Here is a 27,318-nt window from a genome sequence, read left to right as displayed (position 1 = left end):
TGGTTTTTGAGAGCTGTTCTTGCAGTTCAGTGTTGGTTTCTCATGCTGATTTTTTCTAAATTGATTTGTATTCCAGTTTGGTGTTGAGAGCTGGGCGCCTGTGCATCCGCCTGCTCCGCTGCCATCTTCTCTGTCCTCAATCAATAAAATTTTTAAAATCTTTTCTTTTTCTTGTCCTACTTGGGTGCTTACCATAATCTTGTCCACTAAATCGCTGATTTGATCCTCTGCCTCATCTCACCTGCTGTTTATTCCTTCTAATGTATTCTTTTTTTTTCCTTGTATTTTTCTGAAGTGAGAAGTGGGGAGGCAGAGAGACAGAATCCTGCATGCACCTGACTGGGATCCACCCGACAAACCCACCAGAGGGTGATGCTCTGCCCATCTGGGGCATTGCTCCAGTTGCAACCAAAGCCATTCTAGTGCCTCAAGAAAAGACCATGGAGCCATCCTCAGCACCTGGGCCAACTTTGCTCCAATGGAGCCTTGGTTGCAGGAAGGGAAGAGAGAGATAGAGAGAAATAGACAGAAATAGATAGAAAGGAGAGGGGGTTGGATTGAGAAGCAGATGGGCATTTCTCCAGTGTGCCCTGGCCAGGAATCAAGCCCAGGACCTCTACACACCAGGCTGATGCTCTACCACTGAGCCAACTGGCCAGAGCCCTTCTAATGTATTTTTTATTTCAGATATTATATTCTTAATTTCTGACTGGTTATTTTTTTATGGTTTCTATTTATTTTTCAATGCTTACTATCTCTTTAAGTTCTTACTGAGGTCATGCATTCTTTTCCTAAGGTCCTTGAGCACCCTTATAACCACTGTTATAAATTCTGCATCTAGTATTTTGGTTGCTTCCATTTAATATAATTCTTTTTCTCGCTATTTCTCTTGTTCTTTCGATTGGGGCATATTTTTTTTTTGTCTCCCCATTTTATCAGCTTTTTTGTATCTGACTCTGTGTATTAGGTAGATCTGCTATGACTTCCAAGATTGTTTTGAGGACTTTGTGATGTACATGCCTTTTGGTTCTCAGTGGCACAATCTTCTTAGTCACTGGAAGTATGTGCTCCAGAAATGTTTCTTGTGTGGGTTATGTACTTCCTGCCATTGTAGTTGAGTGTTCAATGTTGTTGGCTTGTTAATGGATGGAGTTAACCCTCAGGCTGGCTTACTATAAGGGTAGGCCTCATTTACTATATATGAGTCGCTATTCAGGGGCTTCTCATTGAGGTGGAGTTGCTTACAGCAGGGTCTATTGCCTGTCAGAGTCCCCCTTTGGTCATGCCATTTGTGTAGCTAGTTGTGTTGAGTTCTGGTAAGGTTTGAAGTCTACCACTGGTGGTGTTGGTTCTAGGCCCACTTGGACAGGGTTTTGGTGTAGGTCAGTATCAGACATTGTAACTAACCTTGGGCTACCTTTCTGGAGCTACACACTAGTCACTGATTGTGGCTGTATCTACTAGAACTGGGTGTGCATGGAAGAGGCCAAGCTGTATACAAAAATTGGCTTCCTATAGCTCTGAGCTTGGGGCAGATCAGTAAAATGTCCATGGGTCTCTGATGTCAGAGTCTACCTAGCATCTACTTCACCACCCCCTGAGGTTGCCTGGACTTCCTCCATAGTTTTTAAAGAAAGATTGTAGAATGCTCCAAGCTGGCCACACCCCAGTGTCCCTCCTACATGGCATAAGATCAGTAGGATGGGAGGACAGAGATAGTGGTTTCCCTACTTAGGGACAGTGTGGTCAAGCACTTGAAGGGGAGAATATAGTATAGCCTCTACTCCAGAGCCTTAACACTCAGTGTCTGCTAGAGTCTCCAGCTCTAGTTCCTCAAGGAGGATCACACCACAGGTTCAGTTTGGGTACAGCCAGATGTCATTACTACAGGAACATGCTCAGCAGGGCTGGGCTACTAGGACTTAGAAAAACAGATCAAGACAGTCTTCCATTTGGGATGGTGCCAGCGGAGCCTGTGGGAGAGGAATGAGCTCTTCTTCTTCTCTTAGCTGCACAGCTGCACCCATTCTAGCCCCAGAGCAGAGCTTCTGAGGGAGACATGCTATGCATGTCCCAAGTATGAGCAACATTTGAAGGGTCTAAGTAGTTTTAGGATCCAAACTTTGTAGACATTATGACAAGTGGCAATTCCCATTAGACATTTATTCCCTAAGAAATACCTTCCTATAGATTCTTATGTACCCTAAAACTACAATGTTACTAAAATGAACTCAACATACTTTTGGAAGGTAAATTCCTAAAAAACTAAATTTAGTGTATGAGCAAAGATCTAAAGCAAGTCCTAACTGAATGAAATGAAAATGCTTTAAACATAAAGATATCTATCATTGTTTTGATCTAAACCACAGGGAAATGTTAGAAAGTTAAAGCTTGTAGAGTATAATCAGATAGCAGGGCCTTTAAAATTTGAAGAGGGATATAAAATATCAAGATAAGGAAGAGCTTAAAAGCACACATCTGATACCTGGACATCTGCCCAACTTGCTTTTATGTGACAAGGTAAACATCTAAAGATTTAAAGGGCAAATACAGTGCTTTTGCTGTTGTTTTTCCATTTTGTAACATTATTTTTATTGTTTTTTTTTTGAGAGGGTGAAACAGGAAGTGAGAGGGTTGAGAAGCATCAATTCATAGTTATATCAGTTTAGTTTTCATTGATTGTTGCTCATACGTGCCTTGACTTGGGGGCTCAAGCTGAGCCAGTAACCCCTTGCTCAAGTCAGAAACCTTGGGCTTCAAGTCAGTGACCTTTGGGCTGAAGCCAGTGACTTAGGGATCATGTTGATGATCCTGCGCTCAAGCCACTGACCCTGCGCTCAAGCTGGTAAGCCTGCCCTCAAGTTGGCAACCTCAGGGTTTCAAACCTGGGTCCTCAGTGTCCTAGGTTGATGCTTCATCTATTGCACCACTGCCAGTCAGGCTGCATTATTTTTATTGCATACCCTGATGATCTTGAGTGTTTTTCAATGGGTACCAAAGACATGGCATTCTGCCATTTCTTTGATATTCCAGAACAAATTCCTGCTGGAGAAGTGTCTGCCATTTATCATGGAAGACTATAAACACACAAATTACCAATAAATAGAAATTTCCATGCCCAAAGGACACAGTTGAGAAATCCTATGAATATATTATTGAAGGCTCTCGTTCGCAACTATACATTTCAAATGGTCCACATTAGTTTTTTGATTAACATGGAATTGTGATTTCTTGGACTTTGGATTTTTTGTTATTAAAATTTTCCTATTTAGTGTTAGGCCTGCTTTCTCTTTACAACCAATGGATGGTCAAGACTCTTTTTTTGTTACCGCAAAGAAATTCTGAGAGCTATCTAGTGAGAGAAGTGTGGGAGCTAAGATAAGAAAGAGTATGGTGGTCTGGGATATGCAAGCTGCTAAGAGAAGAGCATCTTCATCAACTCTCCTTTCCATGGTGGCTGGCACTTCTCCCTGTTTCTATCCTGCTTTGCCTATAATACTCCCTCCCCTCCTTTACTTAAATTGTGTCTGCAGTGCAGTGAGATACAGTTCAGTGTAAATTGTGGAAAGTAATGGTAATTACTTTGAGTTTGAAAACCCAAGTTCAGGATCTTTTTCTGCCATTTATTAGGGTATGACCTTGGACATGTCACTTAAATACTCTGAGCTTTGGTTTTCTTATCCATAAATTGAATATTTATATTTCATGTATTATCTTCCTTATGGGATTATTGAAGATTAAGTGAGAAAATGTATATGAAAGCATATCCTAGGGCTATAATGATTATGAAAATAATGATAATTTGAAAGCTCAGTGGTTGGGCTATTCTTCCTACCTAGAAAAATATAAGATTCCTATTCAAAATCTTATACTAAACAGAAATCAGCACTAACTTGTTTATTTGAATTTTTATAATAAAGTACAAATACAGGATAGATAGAATTTCTGAAGAAGCTCCTGTCTACTGAATAAACCTTAATTATGTTTTTAAAAATAGTCACAGTATAAGTATTTTTAACGAGATATAATCATTCCTGAAAGTACCTGAAATGCCCATGCTTTTATAGATGTGTAAGTATGCAGTTTGTTTTAAATGTCTAATTCTGAATGATTAAATAATTTGCATGCTGTTTTCAGTGGCATGAATTAAAGGTTAATTGAAGTGTAATTTTTTGCTGTAAAATTATATTATCTTTTATGTAGTACATTTAAAAAATACTCTAGGCCAGTTCCAATTTTATAGTTTTATTATTTTAATTTAATGTACCAAGTAATTAAAAATTGCTACAAAGAAAAGAAGATGAAAATGATTTTAGTATATTTCTTTTCAACAGAGTGAAAAGGTGATTAGTAGAATAATGGAACAGAGCTCAACACAGTTCCTAGCACAGAAAGATAGTCATTAAATGTTCCCTCATGAATTGTAATGAATACTTAATAAGTATTTCTGGACTTTGGGAAAAGGTGCCATTCTTAGTGCTATATAATGGGGTAAGAGGGTTCAGGATGCAGTGTGTAGATGGTATTTTATTGAGTTGTATACTTTAAAATTGTATGGTTTGGGGAACCATGTCATCCCAATAAATTAAAAACAAATTAAAAAAATATATAAACAAGATCAATTGACATCTTTATACCAAAACACTTACATAAGAGTTCACACAAGCCAATTTTTCTTGAGCCATTGGTCCCTCAGTTTGCTCTGCTTGTCTTTTATCTTTACTCTTATAGTAGGTTCTCAGGCCTAAATTAATCAAAGATGTTAAGAGATAATTCTCCAAGGATATTTTGCATTTCTGTAGATCTTGCTCAAACAGAGGTACTGATTGCTCGTTGTTCTGGACTATCTCTTCAAGGATGTTTATATAGCATATAACCTTGGAAGACAAAGATAGTTTCTCCCTCTGAAGCAAATTACAGGTTTGCCTATAGCTTTGGAAAATAGAGATGATGTCTCCTTCCAGAACAAAGAGCAGACCTGCTTACTGTCCTTTTTAATAAAAGTAATGTCTCCCTCTGAGACAAAAGACAGAGATACTTTTTGACCATTATAAAAGATTTGAGTTTCATAAGCTCACGGTTCTTCTCCTGTAATGTAACTCAGTATGTGTGCAGGAGTTACCTGTACCTTGTTGTGTCACCTGTGGGAATTGAGGCTCAGGAAACTGGTGCAAAAATGCTGATATTTTGGCTACTAGTATTGCTGTTAGTAATAAACTGCCCTTTATTTCTAACCAAAGCATCTTGTGTTTTCTGCCAGCATCTATGAATCTGTGTCAGGCTAATTTGTTAGCTTGCAAGTAGGATAAAATCTCAAACTGTAAACATTTCTTGACCACAGGTTTCCTCAGTGTTTGTGTAAATTGGCTGGTATGATGTGGTATTGTTAGTACACTCATTCAGGAAGAGAATCTGTTTAACTCTAGAGGTTAACCACCATTTTAGGTATACTTGGGGATCCAGGGTCCATATTCTCAACAAAAGTGAATGGGCATTATAGGGTTGAAATTAAAAGATGGCATGAGATCCAGAACCTTTGGCCCAGATTTGCTAAAACTGTGAAACCTCTGATAATGTTCACTTTGTGGGTATGGTGGGGTGGAGGGGGAAAGAGGCTCTAGAAGAAGAAGCTGAGAGAAGAAAGTGATAGAGGAAAGAAGACTTCACAAAACTTCAAAGCAGCATAAAGTTATTCATGCTTATAGGAGCTGTAAATCATGGTGTTGGCACCTACCATATTGCAGCTTATTAGCTAATTTTTTTGAACCAAGAGTATGCATTTTTGTAAGCATTCTGCTTTGGGTCTTATTGCTTTGGGTTTTTTAAAGACGACAGAATAATTTATTCAACACATGTTTTTAAATACCTACTTTGTTCAAAACATTGTGCTAAGTGTTGACAATACTACAGTGAATAAGTATACAGAACAATAGTAATAGCAGCAGCTAACTTCCACTGAATTCTTATTATAAGCCAATGCTAAGGGCTTTATGTATCTTTTACTCAATTCTGGCAACAACGGCAGGAAGTATGAGATGATTTGTATAGCAGTTTTCCAGTTAAGAAAACTGAGGCTTAAAGAGGTTCACTAACTTGCTCAAGGTTATATAGTTACAGAGTAACAAGAGCTGAAAAATTGTTTTTTATTTTATTTTGTTTTTCAATTACATTTATATTCAAAGTTATTTTGTATTAGTTTAGGGTGTATAGTGGTTAAACAATCATATATTTTAAAAAGTGATTCCCCTCAACATTTCAAGTACCCACCTGGCACCATACATAGTTATTACAATATTATTGACAATATCCCCTATGCTATACTTTTTACATCCCCGTGACTGTTTTGTGACTAACAATGTGTGCTTATTAATCACTTCACCTTTTTTCACCCAGCCTCTGATCCTCTGCCCCTCAGGCAATAATCAGTCTGTTCTTTGTATCTATGAGTCTGTTTCTATTTCGTTTTTTTATTTTGTTCTTTAGATTCCACATATAAGTGAAATCATATAGTATATCCCTTTCTCTGTGTGACTTATTTCACTGAGCATAATACATATTCTTCGAGGTCTTTTACAAATGGTAAGATTTCATTATAATTTTATGTCCAAGTAATATTTCATTGTATATATGTACCACCATATTTTTATCCAATTGCTTATTTATTTTTTATTTTTTATGACAGCGACAGAGAGAGACAGAGAGAGGGACAGATAGAGACAGACAGACAGAAAGGGAGAGATGTGAAGCATCAACTCTTTGTTGCGGCTCCTTAGTTGTTCAGTGACTGCTTTCTCATATGTGCCTTGACCAGGGGGCTACAGCAGAGCAAGTGACCCCTTGCTGAAGCCAACAACTTTGGGCTCATGCCAGCGACCTTGGGCTTCAAGCCAGCAACCTTTGGGCCCAAGCCCAAGGTTCATGGGGTCATATTTATGGTCCCACACTCAAGCCAGTGACCCCGTGCTCAAGCTGGCAACCATGGGGTTTTGAACCTGGGTCCTCTGCATCCCAGTCTGATGCTCTATCTACTGCACCACCGCCTGGTCAGGCCAGTTGTTTATTAATGGGCACTTGAGTTGCTCACATACTTTGGCTATTGTAAATAACGCTGCAGTGAATGTAAGGGTGCATATATTCTTTCTAGTTAGTGTTTTGGGTTGCTTCAGATATATACAAAGAAGTGGAATTGTTGAGTCATAGGGCAGTTTCTTTTTTAATTTCGTAAGGAACTTCCATACTGTTGTTCATAGTGGTGGCACCAGTCTGCATTCCTACCAATAGTGCATGAGGGTTCCATTTCTTTCAAATTCTCGCCAACACTTGTTTGTTGATTTCTTGATGATGGCCATTCAGACAGGTGTGAGGTGATATCTCATTGTGGTTTAATTTGCATTTCTCTGATGGTTAGTGACATTGAGCATCTTTTCATATGTCTATTAGCCATCTGTGTGTCCTCATTGGAGAAATGTCTATTCAGGTTCTCTGCCTATTTTTTAATTGGATTATTTGTTTTTTGAGTGTTGATTATATGTGTTCTTCATAAGTTTTGGATACTAACCCCTTATCAGATATATCATTGGCTAATATCCTCTTCAATTTAGTAGCTCATCTTTTTGTTTTGTTCATGGTTTCCTTAGATTGATGTAGTCCCATTTGTTTGTTTATTCATTTTTTTTGTTTGTTTCTGTTGCCTAGGAAGTATGTCAGAAAAATATTGTTGAGAGAAATGTCAGAGATTTTACTGCCAGTGTTTTCTTCTAGGAGTTTTATGGTTTCGCATCTTACATTTAATAGTCTTTAATCTATTTTGAGTTTATTCTTGTATATGGTGTAAAAAGATGGTCTGGTTTCATTTTATGCAAATATCTGTCCAATTTTCACAGCTCCACTTATTGAATGGACTGTCTCTACCCGATTGTATGTTCTTGCCTCCTTTGTCATGTATTAATTGACCATACAGACATGATTTATTTCTGGGCTCTCTCTTCTTGTTCCATTAAGCTATGTGTTTGTTTTTATTCCAGTATCATACTGTTTTGAATACTACATCCTTGTAGTATAGTTTGATATCAGGTCGCATGATACCTCCTACTTTATTTTTCTTTTTGAAGATTGCTATGGCTATTGGGGGTCTTTTGGGTTTCCATATAAATTTTAGAATTATTTTTTCCAGTTCTGTGAAAAAATGCCTTTGGTATTTTACTAGGAATTGCATTGAATGTGTAGATTGCTTTGGGTAGTATGGACATTTTAATGATGTCAGTTCTTCCTATCCATGATCAATCTCTTCAGTTTCTTTTTAAGATTTTCTTTTTTTACTTTAGAAAAAGGAAAGAGGGAGAAAGTCAGAGAGGAGCATGAAGCACCAACTTGTAGTAGTTGCATCTCGTATGTGCCTTGACTGGCAAGCCTGGTGTTTTGAGCAGGCAAACTCAGTATTCCAGGTCAATGCTTTATCCACTGTGCCACCACAGGTCAGGCTCTTTCGTTCATTTCTTATAATTTTACAAGTATAAATCTTTTACATCCTTGGTTAAATTTATTCCTAGGTATTTAATTTATTTTTTGATGCTATTGTAAATGGGGTCATTTTCTTAGCTTTTCTTTCTGATAGTTCATTATTGCTGTATAAAAATGCAACCAATTTCTGAATATTTATTTTGTATACTGCTACTTTATTGAATTTATTTATTAGTTTTAGTAGTTTTCCTTTTTTTTTTTTTTGTTGGAGTCTTTAGGGTTCTCTCTATATAATATCTGTCAGCTCTAAACAATAACAGTTTTATTTCTTTATTTCCAATGTGGGTGCATTTTATTTCTTCTTATCTGATTGCTATAGCTAGGACTTTCCAGTACTATGTTGAAGAAGTAGTGAAAGTAGCCATCCCTGTTGTGTTCCCAATCTTAAGGGAAACACTTACAGTTTTTACCCATTATGTATGATGTTGGTTGTGGTTTTGTCATATATGGTGTCTGTTATGTTGAGGTATATTCCTGTATCGCTAAGAGTTTTTATCACAAATGGGTGCTGGATTTTATCAAATGCTTTTTCTGCATCTATTGATATGATCATGTGATTTTTGTCCTTTATCTGTTTATGTGGTGTATCACATTTAATGATATCAGATATTGTACCAACCTTGCATCCCCAGAATAATTTCTACTTGATCATGATGCATGATCTTTATAATATATTGCTGGATCCAGTTTGCTAATATTTTGTTAAAGTTTTCTGCATCTTTGTTCACCAGGGATATTGGCCTATAATTTTGTTTCTTTGTGGTGTCTTTTATCTAATTTTGGAATCAGGATAATGCTAGTTTTATAAAATGAGCTTGGGAGTGTTCCCTCCTCTTAAATTTATTTATTTATTTATTTATTTAGGAATAATTTGAGGAAAATCAGTGTTCTTCCTTAAGTATTTGGTAAGATTTACCTGTAAGCCATCCAGTCTTTGAGACTTTTGTTCATTGAGAGTTTTTTAATCACTGATTGGATTTGAGATGTTTTTAGTTAATGATTGGATTTCTTTGGTTGAGATTGGTCTGTTCAGATTTTGTTTCTTCATGATTCAGTCTTGGGAAAATTTTATGTTTCTAGGAATTTATTCATTTTGTACAGATTCTCCAATTTGTTGGCATATATTGCTCAGAGTATTTTCTTCAATCTTTGAATTTCTATGGTGCTATTGTAACTTCTCTTTTCTTTGAGAGAGAGACAGGGACAGACAGGAAGGGAGAAAGGGAGAGAGATGAGAAGCATCAACAACTTGTGGTTGCAGCATCTTAGTTGTTCATTGATTGCTTTCTCATATGTACCTTGACCAGGGGGCTCTAGCTGAGCCAGTGACCCTTTGCTCAAGTCTTGTGACCTTGGGCTCAAGCCAGCAACCTTGGGCTTCAAGACAGTGACCATGAGGTCATGTCTATGATCCCATGCTCAAGCTGGCAACCCCACATGCAAGCTAAGTAAGCTCATGCTCAAGCCAGAGACCTCGGAGCTTCGAACCTGGGTCTTCAGCGTCTTAGGCCAACACTCTGTCCATTGTGCCACCATCTAATCAGTCACTTCTCTTTTTTTTTTTACTTTATTTATTTGAGTCCTTTCATTCTTTTTCTGGATGAGTTTGGTTAAAGGTTTATCAATCTTGCTTATCTTTTGAAAGAACCAACTCTTTGTTTAATTGATCTTTTGTATTTTTTAAAGACTTTATTTTGTTTATTTCTGCTTAGATCTTTATTATTTTCTTCTACTCAGTTTGAGCTTTATCTCTTGTTCTTTTTCTGGTTCCTTTAAGTGTCAGGTTAGATTGTTTATTTGGAAATTTTCTTTCTTAAGTAGGCTTATATTGCTCTGAATTCCTCTCTGAGGACTGCTTTTGCTATGTCCCATAGATTTTGGTTTGTTGTGTTTTCATTTTCATTTGTCTAAAGGTATCTTTTGATTTCTTCCTTGATCTCATTACCTTATTCATTTTTTAGTAACATTGTGTTTAACTTTTATGTGTTTGTGTGATTTACAATGTTTTTTCTTGTAATTGATTTCCAGTTTCATACCATTATGATCAGAGAAGATGCTTGATATGATATCAATCTTTTAAAATTTGTTGAGTCTTGTTTTGTGGCCTAACATGTGGTCTGTCCTGGAAAATGTTTCATGTGCCCTTGAAAAGGTGTATATTCTGCTGCTTTGGGGTGAAATGCTCTGAAAATATCAATTAAATTGTTCTGGATTAATATATCATTTAAAGCCACTGTTTGCTTGTTAAGTTTTGGTCTGGAAGATCTCTCCATTGATGTCAATGGGGTGTTCAAGTCCCTACTATGACTATTACTGTCCGTTTCTCTGTTATATTGATCAAAATTTGCTTTATAAATTTAGATACTCCTATGTTGGGTACATAAATATTGACAGAAGTTATTATATCCCCATATTGGATTGATCCTTTTACTATTACATAAGTATCCTTCTTTGCCCCTTACAATAGCCTTTGTTTTAAAGTCTATTTTCTCTGATATAAGTATTGCTATAAGAGCTGGGAAATTTGGAATTTATGCAGGATTATTCTAAAGTAGTTGTTTTTGTACCCTACTGCCTCAGGGAATACAGAACCAGTCCTCAGTTTGCTTATAGTAAGTACTAGAGCAAGTACTAACTAAGCAATTAAAATAATGTGATTGGACCTAACGTAGAGGAAAGCACAGGAAGCTATGGTACAGATGGGTAGGTCTAATTCTCGTTGAGCCTGTGGGTGGGGTTAGGGGCATCTTTAAAAAATACTGGGATATAAAACTGAGACTCATGGGCACAGATAAAAGTGAAGTGGTGACTGACCTGTGGTGGCTCAGTGGATAAAGTGTTGATCTGGAATGCTGAGGTTGCCAGTTTGAAACCCTGGGCAAGGCACATATAGGAGTTGATGCTTTCTTCACCCCCCTTCTCTCTCTCTCTCTCTCTCTCTCTCTCTCTCTCTCTCTCTCCCTCTCTCTCCCCCCTCTCTAAAAATGAATTTTAAAAAAGTAAAAAGTCAAGTGGTTATCAGGGGGAGGCGGGGAGGGGGAAGGAGTATAGAGGAACACATATACAATGACGGAAAATGATTTGATTTTAGATGATGGGCACACAACATAATTAACAGTTCAAATACTATAGAAATGTTCACCTGATATCTGTGTACTGGTATTGATCAGTGCCACCTCATTAAATTTAATTTCTAAATAAAAAAATGTTTGGTAGAATTCAACAATAAAAAAATTAAATAATTGAAATTGTTTCGAAGATTTAATGTGAAGTACTAATATTGAATATTTTTTAAAATATATAGAAGGGGTATCATTTTTATGAAATATCACAATTTCTTAAGTTTTTCTAAAAAGGATGAAAGAGAAGCATCATTAAATGACACCTTGCAACTTGAAACAGAAAACCGGAATTTGGTTGTACATCAAAACCAAACACATTTTAGTATTTCAATATATGCACTTAATCCAGTTTATTTAATTTAATCCTAAAGGCAGAACATCCTACCACAAAACCTGTCTATTTATAGTACCAAATGCTTAATCAGAGAAGCACAGAAATCTTTTCCATAAAAGGTTTTAGATGCCGCCAGATCTGTCCGGGCATTAATCACAACTGCTGGTATCACACTGACCTCAGTGGCTTCTTCAGCCTTGAGCAGCAGGGCACACATAGGTGCAGGCCCTCAAGTGGTGAGAATATAGACCCTACACCCAGCATGGGAGCCCACACATTGTAACTCAGTTCAAGTGGATTTCTTCCAGTAACTGCTGTTTGATGTGGCCAGTATTCACACTATCAAAGTTGTTATCTCTTCCTTTCTCTGCAGTGTCATATCACAGACCTCCCACATCCTCCTCCTCTCATAGCTTAGAACACAATACCTGAAGGGACACCCAGAAGCTTGGAATGAAAAGGCATTATCACGAGCCATCACCATGGTGAATTCTTAGTGCCTTTTTTAGTGTGCTAGCGGGTGAAAGTGACCATGCTTGTTCTGGAAAAAGGCATGATGGTAGTGTCTGGGGCATTAGATCACTCTGTTTATGTCCCTCTCTTCCCTCCCATCCTAGTTTTTATGGTTTATTAAATTACTTTCCTTAGACATCTCTAATAACATGTAAAACTGGTCAGATAACTCTGGACCTCAGAAGTGTCAGCTCTTTCTGGCTTCCTCAGAGTTTGAACATACTAATGCTGCCTCCAAGAGCCGGCCTTTTGCCCAGATCATTGTTGCGGGAAAGTATTCGGGGCTGTTACTGAAATATCTTGTGACCTCTTCCTTGTTAGCTGCAGGATGAAACAATTGTATTTTACTTCATGCCACAGGGACTTCTATCCGGCGTCATCGGATTCCTCTTCCACCTCCTGATTATGATCAGTTTTATACTATGTATCATTTCAATATAAACATAGACGTTGTCTTCTATGGCCGGACATTCAAGATTTATGACTGTGATGCATTCACTAAAAATTTTTTGAAAAAAATCGGAATCAAATTAAATCCCCCAATACAGTGTCCAGTGGATCCTTACATGAAGACACGGAAAGAGGTAAGAAGTTGATATGTCCATGAATTTTTGTCTTTAGTATAAGAATCCTTTCACAGAATCAGTAGAAAGTATTGGTACTTCTGATGCAGATGTCAAAGAACTTTTGGGGCTACAGTTGTTGGAGTTGTCCTCTTCTCCTTTGGTCTCAAGGGAAGGCTGAGTGCTGGCCTCAGAACAAGAAAGTCTCACTCACTGCCCCTACCCACACTTCTCTCTATGGAGATCCTCCCTTATAGGCACTAGGATTCTTTTTTTTTTTTTTTTTTTTTTTGTATTTTTCTGAAGCTGGAAACGGGGAGAGACAGTCAGACAGACTCCCACATGCGCCCGACAGGGATCCACCCGGCACGCCCACCAGGGGCGACGCTCTGCCCACCAGGGGGCGATGCTCTGCCCCTCCCGGGCGTCGCTCTGCCGCGACCAGTGCCACTCTAGCGCCTGGGGCAGAGGCCAAGGAGCCATCCCCAGCGCCCGGGGCCATCTTTGCTCCAATGGAGCCTCGGCTGTGGGAGGGGAAGAGAGAGACAGAGAGGAAGGAGGGGGGGGTGGAGAAGCAAATGGGCGCCTCTCCTATGTGCCCTGGCCGGGAATCGAACCCGGGTCCCCCGCATACCAGGCCGACGCTCTACCGCTGAGCCAACCGGCCAGGGCCTAGGCACTAGGATTCTTAAGTGAACCACCCACATGGAACAATTTCTAAGAGCCCACAGTTGGCTTTGTGATTCCTGACAGTGAGACTACACATACTTGGTTTGTCTTTTCCCATTTTAGTTGCCTAACTCTGGGAAAATCTTTGCTTCTGTACTACTGATTTACTGAACCAAGGCTTGGGTACACTTTTTCTTCCCCTTATGGTGGCATCAGATAAAGAGATATTCTGGAAGAGTGTGGAGGGCCATGATTCCGATATACTCCCATTATGAAAGGAAAATCTGACCCCTTTTAGTGTAGGGGGGGAAGAGTAAGTGTTAGTAGTATCATTGTTTTCTTTTTAAAGGTTTTTTTTAATATTCTGATGTTTCAAATTTTATGTTTTATAAAAGAATCTGAACACCCAGAAGGGCAAGTGTCATGTGGAAGGTCATATAATGAGCCAGTCTTGTTGGGACTTGAACTCAAATTTCTTGCTTCTTACCCTGATTTCACTATTGTCATTTGTTTTCCTTTTTATTGAAGTATGATTTTACGCAGTAAAATTCACAGAAATTAAGTATACAGTTGGATAAGTCTTAAAAAATACATAACACCCATGTTATCCACACCAAAATCAAGATATAGAATATCTCCATTTCCCCAAAAAGTAGTTCCCTCATGCCTTTTTCCAGGCAATCCCTCTCCTCACCTAGGGTTAACCACTGTTTTCATTTTTATCCCTATAGATTAGTTTAATCTCATTTTATTGTTTCTAAAACTTGTTATTCATTTTCTTGCAAAAAGTTAATATAAAATTTAGAATGAAATTCTCCTTTGATTCTGCTTTATATCTGGTTAAAAGCTGCATGTAGCCTGACCAGGTGGTGGTGCAGTGGATAGAGCACTGCACTGACCCAGGTTTGAAATCCTGAGGTTGCCAGTTTGAGCAAGGCTCACCAGTTTGAGCCCAAGGTCGCTGGCTTGAGAAAGGAGCCACTCACTCTGCTGTAGCCCCTCCCCCCTTTCTCCCTGGTAAAGGCACATATGAGAAAGCAATCAATGAACAAGGTGCCACAACGAAGAATTGATGCTTCTCATTTCTCTCCCTTCAGGTCTGTCTGTTCCTATCTGTCCCTCTCCCTGTCTCTCTCTGTCTCTCTCTCAGTCTCTGTCATTAAAAAAAACAAGAAAAAAAAAGCTGCATGTAGAATCATTCATATGTTCCTGCCTTCTACCCCTGGAAGAATTATTTTTTATTGTTGTAGACATACAGCCTTCCTGAGAAATAGTGTATATAGTGTTGATCCTGAAGTATCTATGGTGAATTTCTTGTGGCATTATACCTGTATGTATTGGCATGCAAGGAAATTTATGGTTTGGGCTCATTTTTATTTTTTCTAAATGCATTAGATAAAAAGAGTCTAGACAAATACAAAGTCTTTAGAGCTGGCAGAAAAAAAAAATATATCCATATGAATTAACACCCTTTGCATACGGCTACATTCATTATCTAACAGTTGGTATTATATGATAATAATTGTGGGTGATGATGCATTATAGGAAATGCATAGAGCACTGTGCAATTTTATACGTTTATAAAGAAAAGAATCTTTTGTACTAGGAATTGAGAACAAATACCAAAAACATCCAAGAGATATTTTAAGTAATTTCCTTTCAGGTAGGGAGAATCATTTTAGCATTTATTCCCTCAGGGGGAAAGCTCTTCAATAAACATAGAAATCTGTGGAAAATTAGGAGTTTAATAAGAGGCTTGTATATTGACTTTAATGCTTTTGCTTCTCCAGTGTTTGCTGTATTGAAATGTAAAGTTAAAATTAAACAATTTAACTTAAACTGAAAAGAGTCACAAAGGTATGTAATCAATAATACATTTTGTAGAGGCCTTATAATGCTGAAGAAACACTTTCCAATCAATGACAGTAGAGGTCCTATAATTTCACTTAAATATCAAGGATAACACTGAAGAGCTTCTGGAAGACCCTCGAGTTTCCCTCCTTTCTTGGGGTAAGTCTGCAACTAGACTGCCCTGGACAGGTACAAAATGTTGAGAATTTACATATCAGACTATATAAATCAATGTAGAACTACATCTCCCTTGCCAATGAGCACTTTCTTTTAAAACAATCCTATTTGAATACCTCAACTAAAATGCGACAGTTTTGTTCCAAGACAGGGCTGGGAACGGGAAAATGGAAAAAATGGAGAAGAATTGCACCAGGAATACTGCAGAACTAGTGGTTCCTAGGTTGGGCTACAGAGCCCAGGCAGTGCTTCTGCGCCAATAGGGAAGTTCTCCATTTGCTTTGCTTCTGTTTCCATGGCCTTTCAGATCCTCAATTTCTAAAGCTTTTTTACATTCACAAAAATCTTTGGATGAATAAGAAGGATATGCAGAAATGAATTTTCCTTAAAAAGACAAACAATTTTATTTTGATGAGATATAATTAACATAATTGTACAGATCTTCAACATGCAGATACAAGTTTTGAAAAATATATACTATTTAGTAACTAACATGAAAATATTTAGAATATTTTCATCACCTCAGAAAGTTCCCTTGTTCCCCTTTCTGGTCAGTCCCCTACCAAAGGACAATTGCTATTCTGATTTCTGTCATTCTACATTTATTTTATCTTTTCTTAAACAAGAATTTGAAGTCTCTGAGAAAAATTAGTTTTTAAAAACACTACAGAAATATATCTAAGTGTATTAAAATAATGTTTAATACAAAACTTTTTAATACTTGATTGCATTTTTTTTAAATAAATTTTTATTAATTTTAATGGGGTGACATCAATACATCAGGATACATATATTCGAAGAAAACATGTCCAGGTTATCTTGTCATTCAATTATGTTGCATACTCATCACCCAAAGTCAGATTGTCCTCTGTCACCTTCTATCTAGTTTTCTTTGTGTCCCTCCCCTCCCCCTTCCCCTCTCTCTCCTTCCCTCCCCCCCACCCCTGTAATCACCACACTCTTGTCCATGTCTCTTAGTCTCATTTTTATGTCCCACCAATGTATGGAATCATGCAGTTCTTGTTTTTTTCTGATTTACTTATTTTACTCTGTATAATGTCATCAAGATCCCACCATTTTGTTGTAAATGATCCGATGTCATCATTTCTTATGGCTAAGTAGTATTCTATAGTGTATATGTGCCACATCTTGTTTATCCAGTCTTCTATTGAAGGGCTTTTTGGTTGTTTCCATGTCTTGGCCACTGTGAACAATGCTGCAATGAACATGGGGCTACGTGTGTCTTTATATATCAATGTTTCTGAGTTTTTGGGGTATATACCCAGTAGAGGGATTGCTGGGTCATAAGGTAGTTCTATATTCAGTTTTTTGAGGAACCACCATACTTTCTTCCATAACGGTTATACTACTTTACATTCCCAACAGTGAATTTGGGTTCCTTTTTCTCCACAGCCTCTCCACCCTTTGCTATTACCTGTCTTGTTGATAATAGCTAATCTAACAGATGTGAGGTGGTATCTCATTGTAGTTTTTTTTTTTATATGTGCCATAACTTTTTTTTTATTATTTTTTTTATTTTTAAGGTGTTTTTTTTTAATAATAATTTTATTTTTTTAATGGGGTGACATCAATAAATCAGGATACATATATTCAAAGATAACAAGTCCAGGTTATCTTGTCGTTCAATTATGTTGCATACCCACCACCCAAAGTCAGATTGTCCTCTGTCACCTTCTATCTTGTTTCCTTTGTGCCCCTCCCCACCCTCTTTCCCTCTCCCATTCCCCCCTCCCCCCCGTAACCACCACACTCTTATCAATGTCTCTTAGTTTCACTATTATGTCCCACCTACGTATGGAATAATACAGTTCCTGGTTTTTTCTGATTTACTTATTTCGCTTCGTATCATGTTATCGATTTGCATTTCTCTAATAACTAATAAAAATGAGCATCTTTTCATATATCTGTTGGCCATTTGTATTACTTCCTGGGAGAAGTGTCTGTTTATGTCCTCTTCCCATTTTTTTATTGGATTGTTTGTTTGTTGTTGAGTTTTATGAGTTCTTTGTATATTTTGGATATTAGGCCCTTATCTGAGCTGTTGTTTGAAAATATCATTTCCCATTTAGTTGGCTGTCTGTTTATTTTGTTGTCAGTTTCTCTTGCTGAGCAAAAACTTCTTAGTCTGATACAGTCCCATTCATTTATCTTTGCCTTCACTTCTCTTGCCTTTGGAGTCAAATTCATAAAATGCTCTTTAAAACCCAGGTCCATAAGTTTAGTACCTATGTCTTCTTCTATGTACTTTATTGTTTCAGGTCTTATATTTAGGTCTTTGATCCATTTTGAATTAATTTTAGTACAAGGGGACAAGCTGTAGTCGAGTTTCATTCTCTTGCATGTGGCTTTCCAGTTTTCCCAGCACCATTTGTTGAAGAGGCTTTCTTTTCTCCATTGTGTGTTGTTGGCCCCTTTATCGAAAATTATTTGACCATATATATGTAGTTTTATTTCTGGACTTTCTATTCTGTTCCATTGGTCTCTGTCTACTTTTCTGTCAATACCATGCTGTTTTGATTGTCGTGGCCCTATAATAGAGTTTGAAGTCAGGTATTGTAATGCCCCCAGCTTCATTCTTTTTCCTTAGGATTGCTTTGGCTATTCAGGGTTTTTTATAGTTCCATATAAATCTGATGATTTTTTATTCTATTTCTTTAAAAAATGTCATCAGAATTTTGATGGGTATTGCATTAAATTTATAAATTGCTTTGAATAATATGGCCATTTTGATTATATTTATTCTTCCTATCCAAGAACAAGGAATATTTTTCGGTCTCATTGTATCTTTTTCAATTTCCCTTAACAATGCTTTGTAGTTTTTGTTATATAGGTCCTTTACATTCTTTGTTATGTTTATTCCTAGGTATTTTATTTTTTTTGTTGCAATCGTGAAGGGGATTATTTTTTTGAGTTCATTTTCTAATATTTCATTGTTGGCATATAGAAAGGCTATTGACTTTTGTATGTTAATTTTGTATCCTGCAACCTTACTGTATTGGTTTATTGTTTCTAGTAATCTTTTTGTGGAGTCTTTGGGGTTTTCGATGTATAGGATCATATCATCTGCAAAAAGTGATACTTTTACTTCTTCTTTTCCAATATGGATGCCTTTTTTTTTTTTTCTTGTCTGATTGCTCTGGCCAGAACTTCTAGCACCAAGTTAAATAAGAGTGGAGAGAGTGGACAACCCTGTCCTGATTTAAGGGGGAAAGTCCTCAGTTTTATGCCATTTAATATGATGTTGGCTGATGGTTTATCATATATGGCCTTTATCATGTTGAGATATTTTCCCTCTATATCCATTTTGTTGAGTGTCTTAAACATAAAGTTGTGTTGTATTTTATCGAATACCTTTTCTGCATCTATTGACAGGATCATGTGGTTTTTGTTCTTTGTTTTGTTGATATGGTGTATTACGTTAACCATTTTACGTATGTTGAATCATCCTTGAGATTCTGGGATGAATCCCACTTGATCATGATGTATTATTTTTTTTAATATGTTGTTGTATTCAATTTGCTAGTATTTTGTTTAGTATTTTAGCATCTGTATTCATTAGAGATTTTGGTCTGTAGTTTTTTTTTTTTGTGCCGTCCTTGCCAGGTTTCGGTATGAGTGTTATGTTGGTCTCATAAAATGTGTTTGGAAGTATTGCTCCTTGGTTTGGTGCATATATTTTAAGAATTGTTATGTCTTCTTGATTCAATGTTCCCTTAACCATTATGAAATTATTTTTGTCTCTGATTACTTTTGCTGTCTTGTAGTCAGCATTATTAGATATGAGTATTGCTACACCTGCTTTTTTTTGGATGTTATTTGCTTGGAGTATTATTTTCCAGCCTTTCACTTTGAATTTTTTTTTTATCCTTGTTGCTTAGATGTGTTTCCTGTAGGCAGCATACAGTTGGATTTTCTTTTTTAATCCATTCTGCTACTCTGTGTCTTTTTATTGTTGAGTTTAGTCCATTTACATTTACTGTAATTATTGACACTTGTGGGTTCCCTATTGCCATTTTATAAATTGCTTTCTGTTAGCTTTGTATCTTATTTGATTCTTCTCTTTTTTCTATCATTTGTTTTTGTTTGTTTGTATTCCGTACTTCTTTCTTCTATTGCTACCTTTTTTAAGTCATGTGCTTCTGTGGTGGTTTTTTCAAGGGTGGTTACCATTAAGTAATGAAAAGGGTACCTACTATATTCATTGTAGTACCCTATCTTATGGGTGTTTCTGCACTCCATCGTCCTTTGTTACTGTTAATCTTCGTCCTTTCCCCTTTTTCTTTGTTTTTGTTTTCACAGTTAAAATTTGGTTTTATGGTGTTCTTGGTGGAGCTTTTACTTGTGGTTTTATTTTGTTTTGTTCTTTCTATGTGGTTGGAAAAGCCCCTTTTGTAATTCCTGGAGTGGGGGTTTTCTGTTGATAAATTCCCTCATCTTTTCTGTATCTGTGAATGTTTTTATTTCTCCTTCATATTTGAAGGATAGCTTTGATAAGTATAGTATTCTTGGATGAAAGTTCCTCTCTTTCAGGACTTTAAATATTGGGGTCCACTCTCTTCTAGCTTGTAGAGTTTCTGCTGAGAAATCTGATGATAATCTAATGGGCCTTCCTTTACATGTTGTATTCTTCTTTTCCCTGGCTGCCTTGAGAATTTTTCCTTTGTCGTTGGTTTGTGCCAATTTCATTATGATATGCCTTGGACTAGGTTTGTTGGGGTTAAGAAAACTCGTTGTTCTCTTTGGTTCTTGAATTTGAGCTTTAGTTCTTTCCACAGGCTTGGGAAGTTCTCGTTGATTATTTGAATATATTCTCCATTCCATTTTCTCTCTCTTCTCCCTCTGATATACCTATTATTCTTATGTTATTCTTTTTGATGGAGTCAGACAATTCCTGTAGGGCTTTCTCATTTTTTAAAATTTTTGAGTCTCTCTCTTCTTCTTTCTGTTGTGCCTGAAGTTGCTTATCTTCTATGTCACTAATTCTACCTTCTATCTGGCCTGTTCTATTAGCTAAGCTTGTTACCTCATTTTCCAGTTCATGAATTGAGTTTTTCATCTCTGTTTGATTTGTTTTTATAGTTTCAATTTCCTTGGTAATATATTCTTTGTGATCGTTGAGTTATTTTCTGAGCTCCCTAAATTGCCTGTGTTTTCTTGTATATCTCGGAGGATTTTTAGTATTTCTATCTTGAATTCTCTGTCATTTAGCTCCAAGGTTTCCAATATATTAAATTTTTTCTCCATAGACTTTTCCTCATCTAGCTGTGTTACCTCTCTTTCTTTTGTATCCATGATATTCGATTTTCTCTTCCTTAATGGCATCTGAGGGTGGTCTTCTTGATAGCACTAATAAGAATTAATAAAGAATAAAAAGGAAAAAAATTTGAAAAAAATAATAATAGTAATTTATTATTTCCCCTTTTTTTTCTTCTCTTCCCCTCCTCTCCCCTCCTCCTTGGGAAAATATCATGATGAACTTTGAATTATATTATGCTAAATAGAACAAAAACTGCCTATAATGGAGGGCCTGAGTTGGAGGGAAGTGTTCAAGGGGCAAAAAAGGAGGCAGGGACCCACAAAATGTAAAATGGGAAAAAATTTGGGTCAAGTTTAAAATGATTTGCTTGTAACTGATGGTTGACTAAGAGATATAATGAGAGGGATAAGATGGAAACAGGAAAAAGAAAAAAAAATACTATTGTATTAAGTGAAGCAAAAACTAGATAGAATGGAGAGCCTGGGTTGGGAGGAATGCTAATGAGTTAAAAGGCGAAGTAAAAAGCACCCAAAGTGCCACAAAAAAAATTGAGTCCCAAATAAAATAATGTGTTCGTGACTGAGGATTGAATGAGAGGAAAGTAAAAGGAGAAAAGAAGAAACTAATAGAGAGGGAGAAAAAAGAAAAAGGGGAAAAGGAAAAGAAGAAAAAAGAAAAAAAAACAAAAAGAGAGAGAGAGAGTTAAGGGTTTTGGAGTGTAACCCTCATGGAGAGTAAGGAAGAAGAAAAGAAATAAAATGTAACACTTATGGGTAATGTAGTTCAAGAAGAGGCAAGAATAAGATGGGCAGAGAATAAAAGGACCAAGGTAGAGGAAAAAGAGATAATAATAATAAAGGCAAGAAGATGTAAGAAACAAACAAACAAAATAGTAGAACAGGTTATAAAGTTTGTGGATTTTTCTTGATTTTGAGAGGTTAACTTCTTCCTTTGTTTTTCCTCTCCCTCTTCCTGGTCAGTGACTCTGTACCCCAGGCTCTGCCCCTGTGGCATGGTTAGGTAGAGATTTGCAGTTGATGAGACTCTACAGCAGGGGTCTCAAACTCAACTCAGCATGTGGGCCGCAGAGCAAGATCACAGCCGTTAGGCGGGCCGCACTAGATCTACAAAAGGCAACTGTTACGCAACACTTTTCTCACTGCAGTTGAAAACAAAAAAAAAATCAGTACAACAAGCACAATCGTACATGCAGTTTACTCAGTGTAACAAAACGACCAGAAACTGTAGTTCGCATCACAACTGCTGTTAACTAAGCTAATATCTAGCTAGGATGCTAGAGAAATGAAAAATACAAGTAGGCCCCTAGGCTTACTTAATTTTATCCAAAATATTTTGAACTTCGTGGATTAGTCTGCGGGCCGCACAAAATTGTTTGGCGGGCCGCGAGTTTGAGACCCCTGCTCTACAACGATGTCATATATTAGGCTTCAATCTCGTTGGTAGTCAAGGCTTGTTACTGTTTGCAGGCTCTGACAATGAGAGAGTCCGTTTTCCGGGAGCCTCTCTCCTAGTCTCTCCTTCCTGAATTAGCAGTCTGATGATCCAGCTATGAGGCTGCCGCTGCCTCTGCCTGGGGAGTAAGAGGCTCAAAGAGCTGGCAAATCCCCACTCTATCCCCACTCAACGCAGGGCTCTGGGTAAGGTTCTGGCAGTCAGAGCCACCAGCATAATCAGGCAGGGCTGGGAGCCAGTTGCTCTCAAGGTGACTTTCTATGAGCCTCCAGGCCTGTTCAGCACGCCTAGCACTCTGTGGAACCACTCTCCCCAGGCTTTCTGTACTTTGTAACCTCTTTTGTCTGGCAAGAAGGTGCCCTAGTCACTGTCTGCAATACAGGAGGTTTTAACATCTCCCAAGTCCCTCTTTTTAGCGTGTATCCCTGAGTATGAAAGCTCTGCCAATCATAAGTTGCCCCCACCCCTTTAGCAAGAGGCACTAAAAAATATCACGCCTCTTATCTTAGATCACTGAACTGAGAGAGATCTTGTCAGTTAGGGCCGGGTAGGTCCGTTGGGAGGTGAGCAGACTGTGGGTTAAGCTAATTTCAGCGATTGGTTCCACCAGTCTGCTCCAGGAAGGACTGCAAGCTGCCCATGCGCCCCTCCCCCGACACTTGATTGTTAACTTGAATCGCTGGGTGAGGCACCCCGCCGGCCCAGAGAAGCTCGGGGGTAGGGAAGTTCGCTTTGGCACACTCCCCATGCACTGCTGGCAGCTGCTGCTCGCCCATCCTTGCCGGGACCGGCTCGGGTGTTAGCTTGCGTGGACTGAGTCACGGCAGGCACACTCTTTCCTCAGCTTGAACGTCTGTGCTGCAGCCTAGCTTCCTCTACACCCTTAGCCCCCCGACTCTCAGTTCCAAGTGAAAGCAGCCCTTGCTCAGGTTAGTGAGGAAGGTGGAGTGTTCCTTTCTCTGTCTTATTTCCTTCAGGGTTGATTATATATTTAGTCAATTTTTTGCTCATCATCCCTTCGTTTTCAGTGTGTGGGACTCCTAGACGCTCCAAGGATAGATTTTTCTGTCTCTGGTTGATGAACTTGTTGAAATTTTGGGGAGATTTGTCAGTTGCGCTCCTCACAGCGCCATTTCTCTGATGTCACTCTCCTTGATTGTGTTTTTAAGGTTAAAACTAGTTATATGTACTGGTTATATTTTATTTTTATATAAAACTGGTTATATATAGATTTTGTTAGTTGAAAATTAAAGTCATATATCACATTTTAGTTTGTAGAAAAGATATCTTTATGTTTTTTGATTGCTTGCGTCCAAGAAATGCTTATGCCCAAACCACAAATGTTATGAACCTTTTCTCCATTTCAGACAGTGGAGTGCATGCAGCCTTTACGTCCCTATGAATCCTTCAACACCCTGAAAAAGTTCCTTGAGTATGATAGGAAGGTGTTGCGTTTCTTCTGCCTGTGGGATGACTCAGATTCAGTGTTTGGGGACCGTAGACAACTCATCTTGCATTACTTTCTATCTGATGATACTATTGAAATCAGGGAACTGCTGCCCCACAACTCAGGCCGGGATCCTACGCCATTGTTCCTCGAGAGGAGAAAGCTGCCCAAGGTAAGCAGTGTCCACAGAACCGATTTTCAACTTTGTGGGCTTAAAGACTTATGTGGTGACAGTTACCATATATTAATGCAAGCATTTAGAAAACTTTCATTTTGTGCCTTATATTAATATATATCTTGGAAAGTAATACAGAAGATATGTATGACAAATTGAGGTTGAAATATTCTGGGCTTAAGGCAAGTAAAGGTAAAAAGTCAAATGCAAGAGAAATTACCTATTTAATATTGAGTTCACAATCAGTCATATGAAGGTAAATGACTCTAATAAAATAATTGCTTATGGCCTTGGGTGGGACACTGGTCTCTGGCCTCTGTAGCCTACTCAGGAGATGCCATGGTGTTGGTCTGAGTTGTGAATATGTGCATGCACGTGTACACATGCACACATGCACACACATACTCAGGAGTGACTCTTCTGAAAGTATCCACCAGTCACTAATTAGCCACTGGCTAGCAGCAGTGGCAGCTCGTGCACTTTACTTGCCATTAAAAAACTGTTCAGACTGATATGTATACATATTTATTGCTATTTTAGAGCTAATATAACTTAGACACAGCCAGAAATGGCACAGAGATAGAAGACCTAGGTTAGAACTGTATTTCTGCACTTAACAGCTGTGTGACCTTGGGCAAGTCATTTAACCCTTCTGAGTATATTTCTTTATCTCTAAGATGCAGTTAACAAGGCTTCCATACTGAGATAACTGTAAATATAAAATGAAATAACATAGTAAAAAACACTCCCTAAGGACCTATAAACACCTTATAAGGACATGAAAACCTAAAGGCTTTTTCACATCTCTGTGTTGTTTTATTTCTTATTTGGATAAAGTAGTTTTTAACTTAATCTTTAGTGCTACTGTAGAGGTTACTATAACACTTATTTCTGTGTGATCTACAGGAAGATCTCCAAGATTCTCTGAGTCCATAGCCAGAGGCCCTGCAGCGTTGCTGGGAGGGGTGGTGGTTGTGGTAGGCAGGATTTGTCTCAGAGGGAGCTCTGAGGTGGCCAGGAGGTTCCTAGGAAGCCTGTTTTTAAAATGGCTTTGAAAAATGGGCTGAATATAAAATAATAATGATGCACCTGACTTTTGCACTGTGCCTTGACATCAACTGCTTTATTCATTCATTTAACACATACTCATTTCAACTGTGTATCAGTTCTGGGGTTACAGTGAGAAAAGAAACAGATTAAGTCCTACTTCATGGAGCTTATATTGTCATGGGGTAGTGTTCCCCTGGCTCTCTCAACATCTTTTGAGAAAGCAAGAAATAAGTATAATTGCTTTTAGTTAGATGAAACTGAAAATAAATACCTAGCCCCAAGTCCTGTAGCCAGTAAGTGGCCAAGAAAGAGTTTGTGTCCAAGTGTACTGTTTTCCTATGTTACATTCCTTACTTATATCCCACACATCATAAATTCACACATTTGAACTTATATTTTATTTCACCTGTATCAGAGATGATTCAGATTTCTCACCTGTATGTGATAAACTGATCACTGTCAATTTGTAAGTTAAAGTATTTCCTAGAGCTCATGCAACTGCTTGGACCACCTCTGTTGTGTATAGAATTGAAGTGTGCCCTGGCTCACTCTAAGCCACAGTTTCTCTTAGAGGCTGACCACATTCTTGTTCTTGCCACCTCACCACACTGCGTCTCTCAACCAACAAATGCCTCCTGAGTTCAGGATCAGGCAGAGTGCTAACTGGATTAAAGAAAAGAAGGCTAAGCATGGTTTGTAGCTGAATGAAGAGAAGAGGTAACTGCTGATAAAACAATTAGAGAACCACAAAAAGTGGCTTACTCCTGTGGTAGATGCTATAGAGCTTTGGATTAGGGACAGGCCAATAGGATGGTAGAGGTCATGGGGAAAGATGAGGCTTAATCAGAGCTTTGATGTATAGGTGGAGTATAGACCAACCTGCAGGGGCTGAGAAAGCACAGGGAGAGGTAGATAAAGTAAGTGTCTTGGCTTCCTGTGAATGACAGAGAAGAACCATACTATATAGACTGCATTTTTTCCACTTGAGTCCCTCAACAGGACCCTGTTTGTGTTTGAGGCCATCTTCCACATCTTGCCTTGGTTTTGTCTTCCAGTATGGCCCACCTGGAGTCTATCAACCAGGCGAAGTAACAGATCAAATGGTTCTCAATGTGTATCATGGCTATAGAGTGAGCCGAGTGCATGGCTACCTGTTTGATCAATGCAAGGTGAGGAACCTTACATTTTATTACTGTTTCCAGTGTTACGTCCCTGGAACCTGAATTGTGTATGAGTTACATATTCTTCTCTTATGAGATTGATTGTGAGTGAAATCAATGAATATATAAATGTATGCATCACATTGCTGTTTCTCAATAATAAACATGCTTAAGTACATATGTAAATATATGCCTGGCATTACTATTGGATAGCACTGCATTAGTAAAATAATGTTTAAAAATGTTAATATCAACTAGTTGCTTATTGATTTCATTTTTAAAATTTGGTTATAAATGATATAATTGAGGGGGTTTGTTTGTTTGTTTTTACTTTGGGAGTGGTTTGATCTTTGCAGGGTCTATGGCACCAACGGTGTATTGCTTTGTTTTTATTAGGTAGGAAAATTAAAACAAGACTTTTACAAAGATAGTGACCTGTCCGTAGGAACCACCATCAATGTGTGGGGAAGGAAAGTGCTCCTTTGTGATTGTGATGAATTTACAAAGACTTATTATAAGACTAAATATGGAATTGGTAAGTGATAGCGTCTATCAATTAGAAAATAATATTGAAAACTTAGAATCTTTGTTCCCAACTTAATAGTTTACTTTTGAGTTTTAAAAGCTAAAGTCAGTATAGCTACCATTTATTGACCATTTGCTATCTGCTAGGCATTTGTTGTTTTGTTTCTTCCTATTTTCAAAGGGTAGGTTCATTATCCTCATTTTAGAGATAAAGAAACTGAGGCTTAAAATAGGCTAACTTGTCAAAGGTTATACAGTGAATAAAGGGTGAACCAAGATTTGAACTTAGTGCTGGAGGTGTGCGTTTTCCCTTATAGCCCCCTGACTTACTAAAATATGGGTGAATATTTTGGTCAAACAATCGAAATGGAAATCTAAATGATTTTCTTTTCACTGAATTCCTGCTTACCACAATGGATATAATTATTTGAGTTCTTTGGGGAATTCTTTTGTGTCAATTT

At 37.8% G+C, this 27,318-nt stretch overlaps 1 protein-coding gene across 1 annotated transcript in view; it reads left to right on the top strand.

Annotated features, from left to right (window-relative positions):
• Nucleotides 1-27,318, top strand: part of EFHC2 (EF-hand domain containing 2) — a 283,160-nt gene that overhangs the window by 113,203 nt on the left and 142,639 nt on the right. The window contains exons 4-7 of the mRNA XM_066249383.1: nucleotides 12,850-13,073; nucleotides 23,868-24,119; nucleotides 26,228-26,341; nucleotides 26,729-26,867. Coding sequence (XP_066105480.1) covers nucleotides 12,850-13,073; nucleotides 23,868-24,119; nucleotides 26,228-26,341; nucleotides 26,729-26,867 — 729 coding nt within the window. The remainder of the gene's footprint in view (nucleotides 1-12,849; nucleotides 13,074-23,867; nucleotides 24,120-26,227; nucleotides 26,342-26,728; nucleotides 26,868-27,318) is intronic.

This window comes from Saccopteryx bilineata, chromosome X (assembly GCF_036850765.1).
Source record: "Saccopteryx bilineata isolate mSacBil1 chromosome X, mSacBil1_pri_phased_curated, whole genome shotgun sequence".
Classification (NCBI taxonomy): domain Eukaryota; kingdom Metazoa; phylum Chordata; class Mammalia; order Chiroptera; family Emballonuridae; genus Saccopteryx; species Saccopteryx bilineata.
Note: the sequence above shows the minus strand (reverse complement) of the source record. Positions and strands in the feature narration are given on the sequence as shown.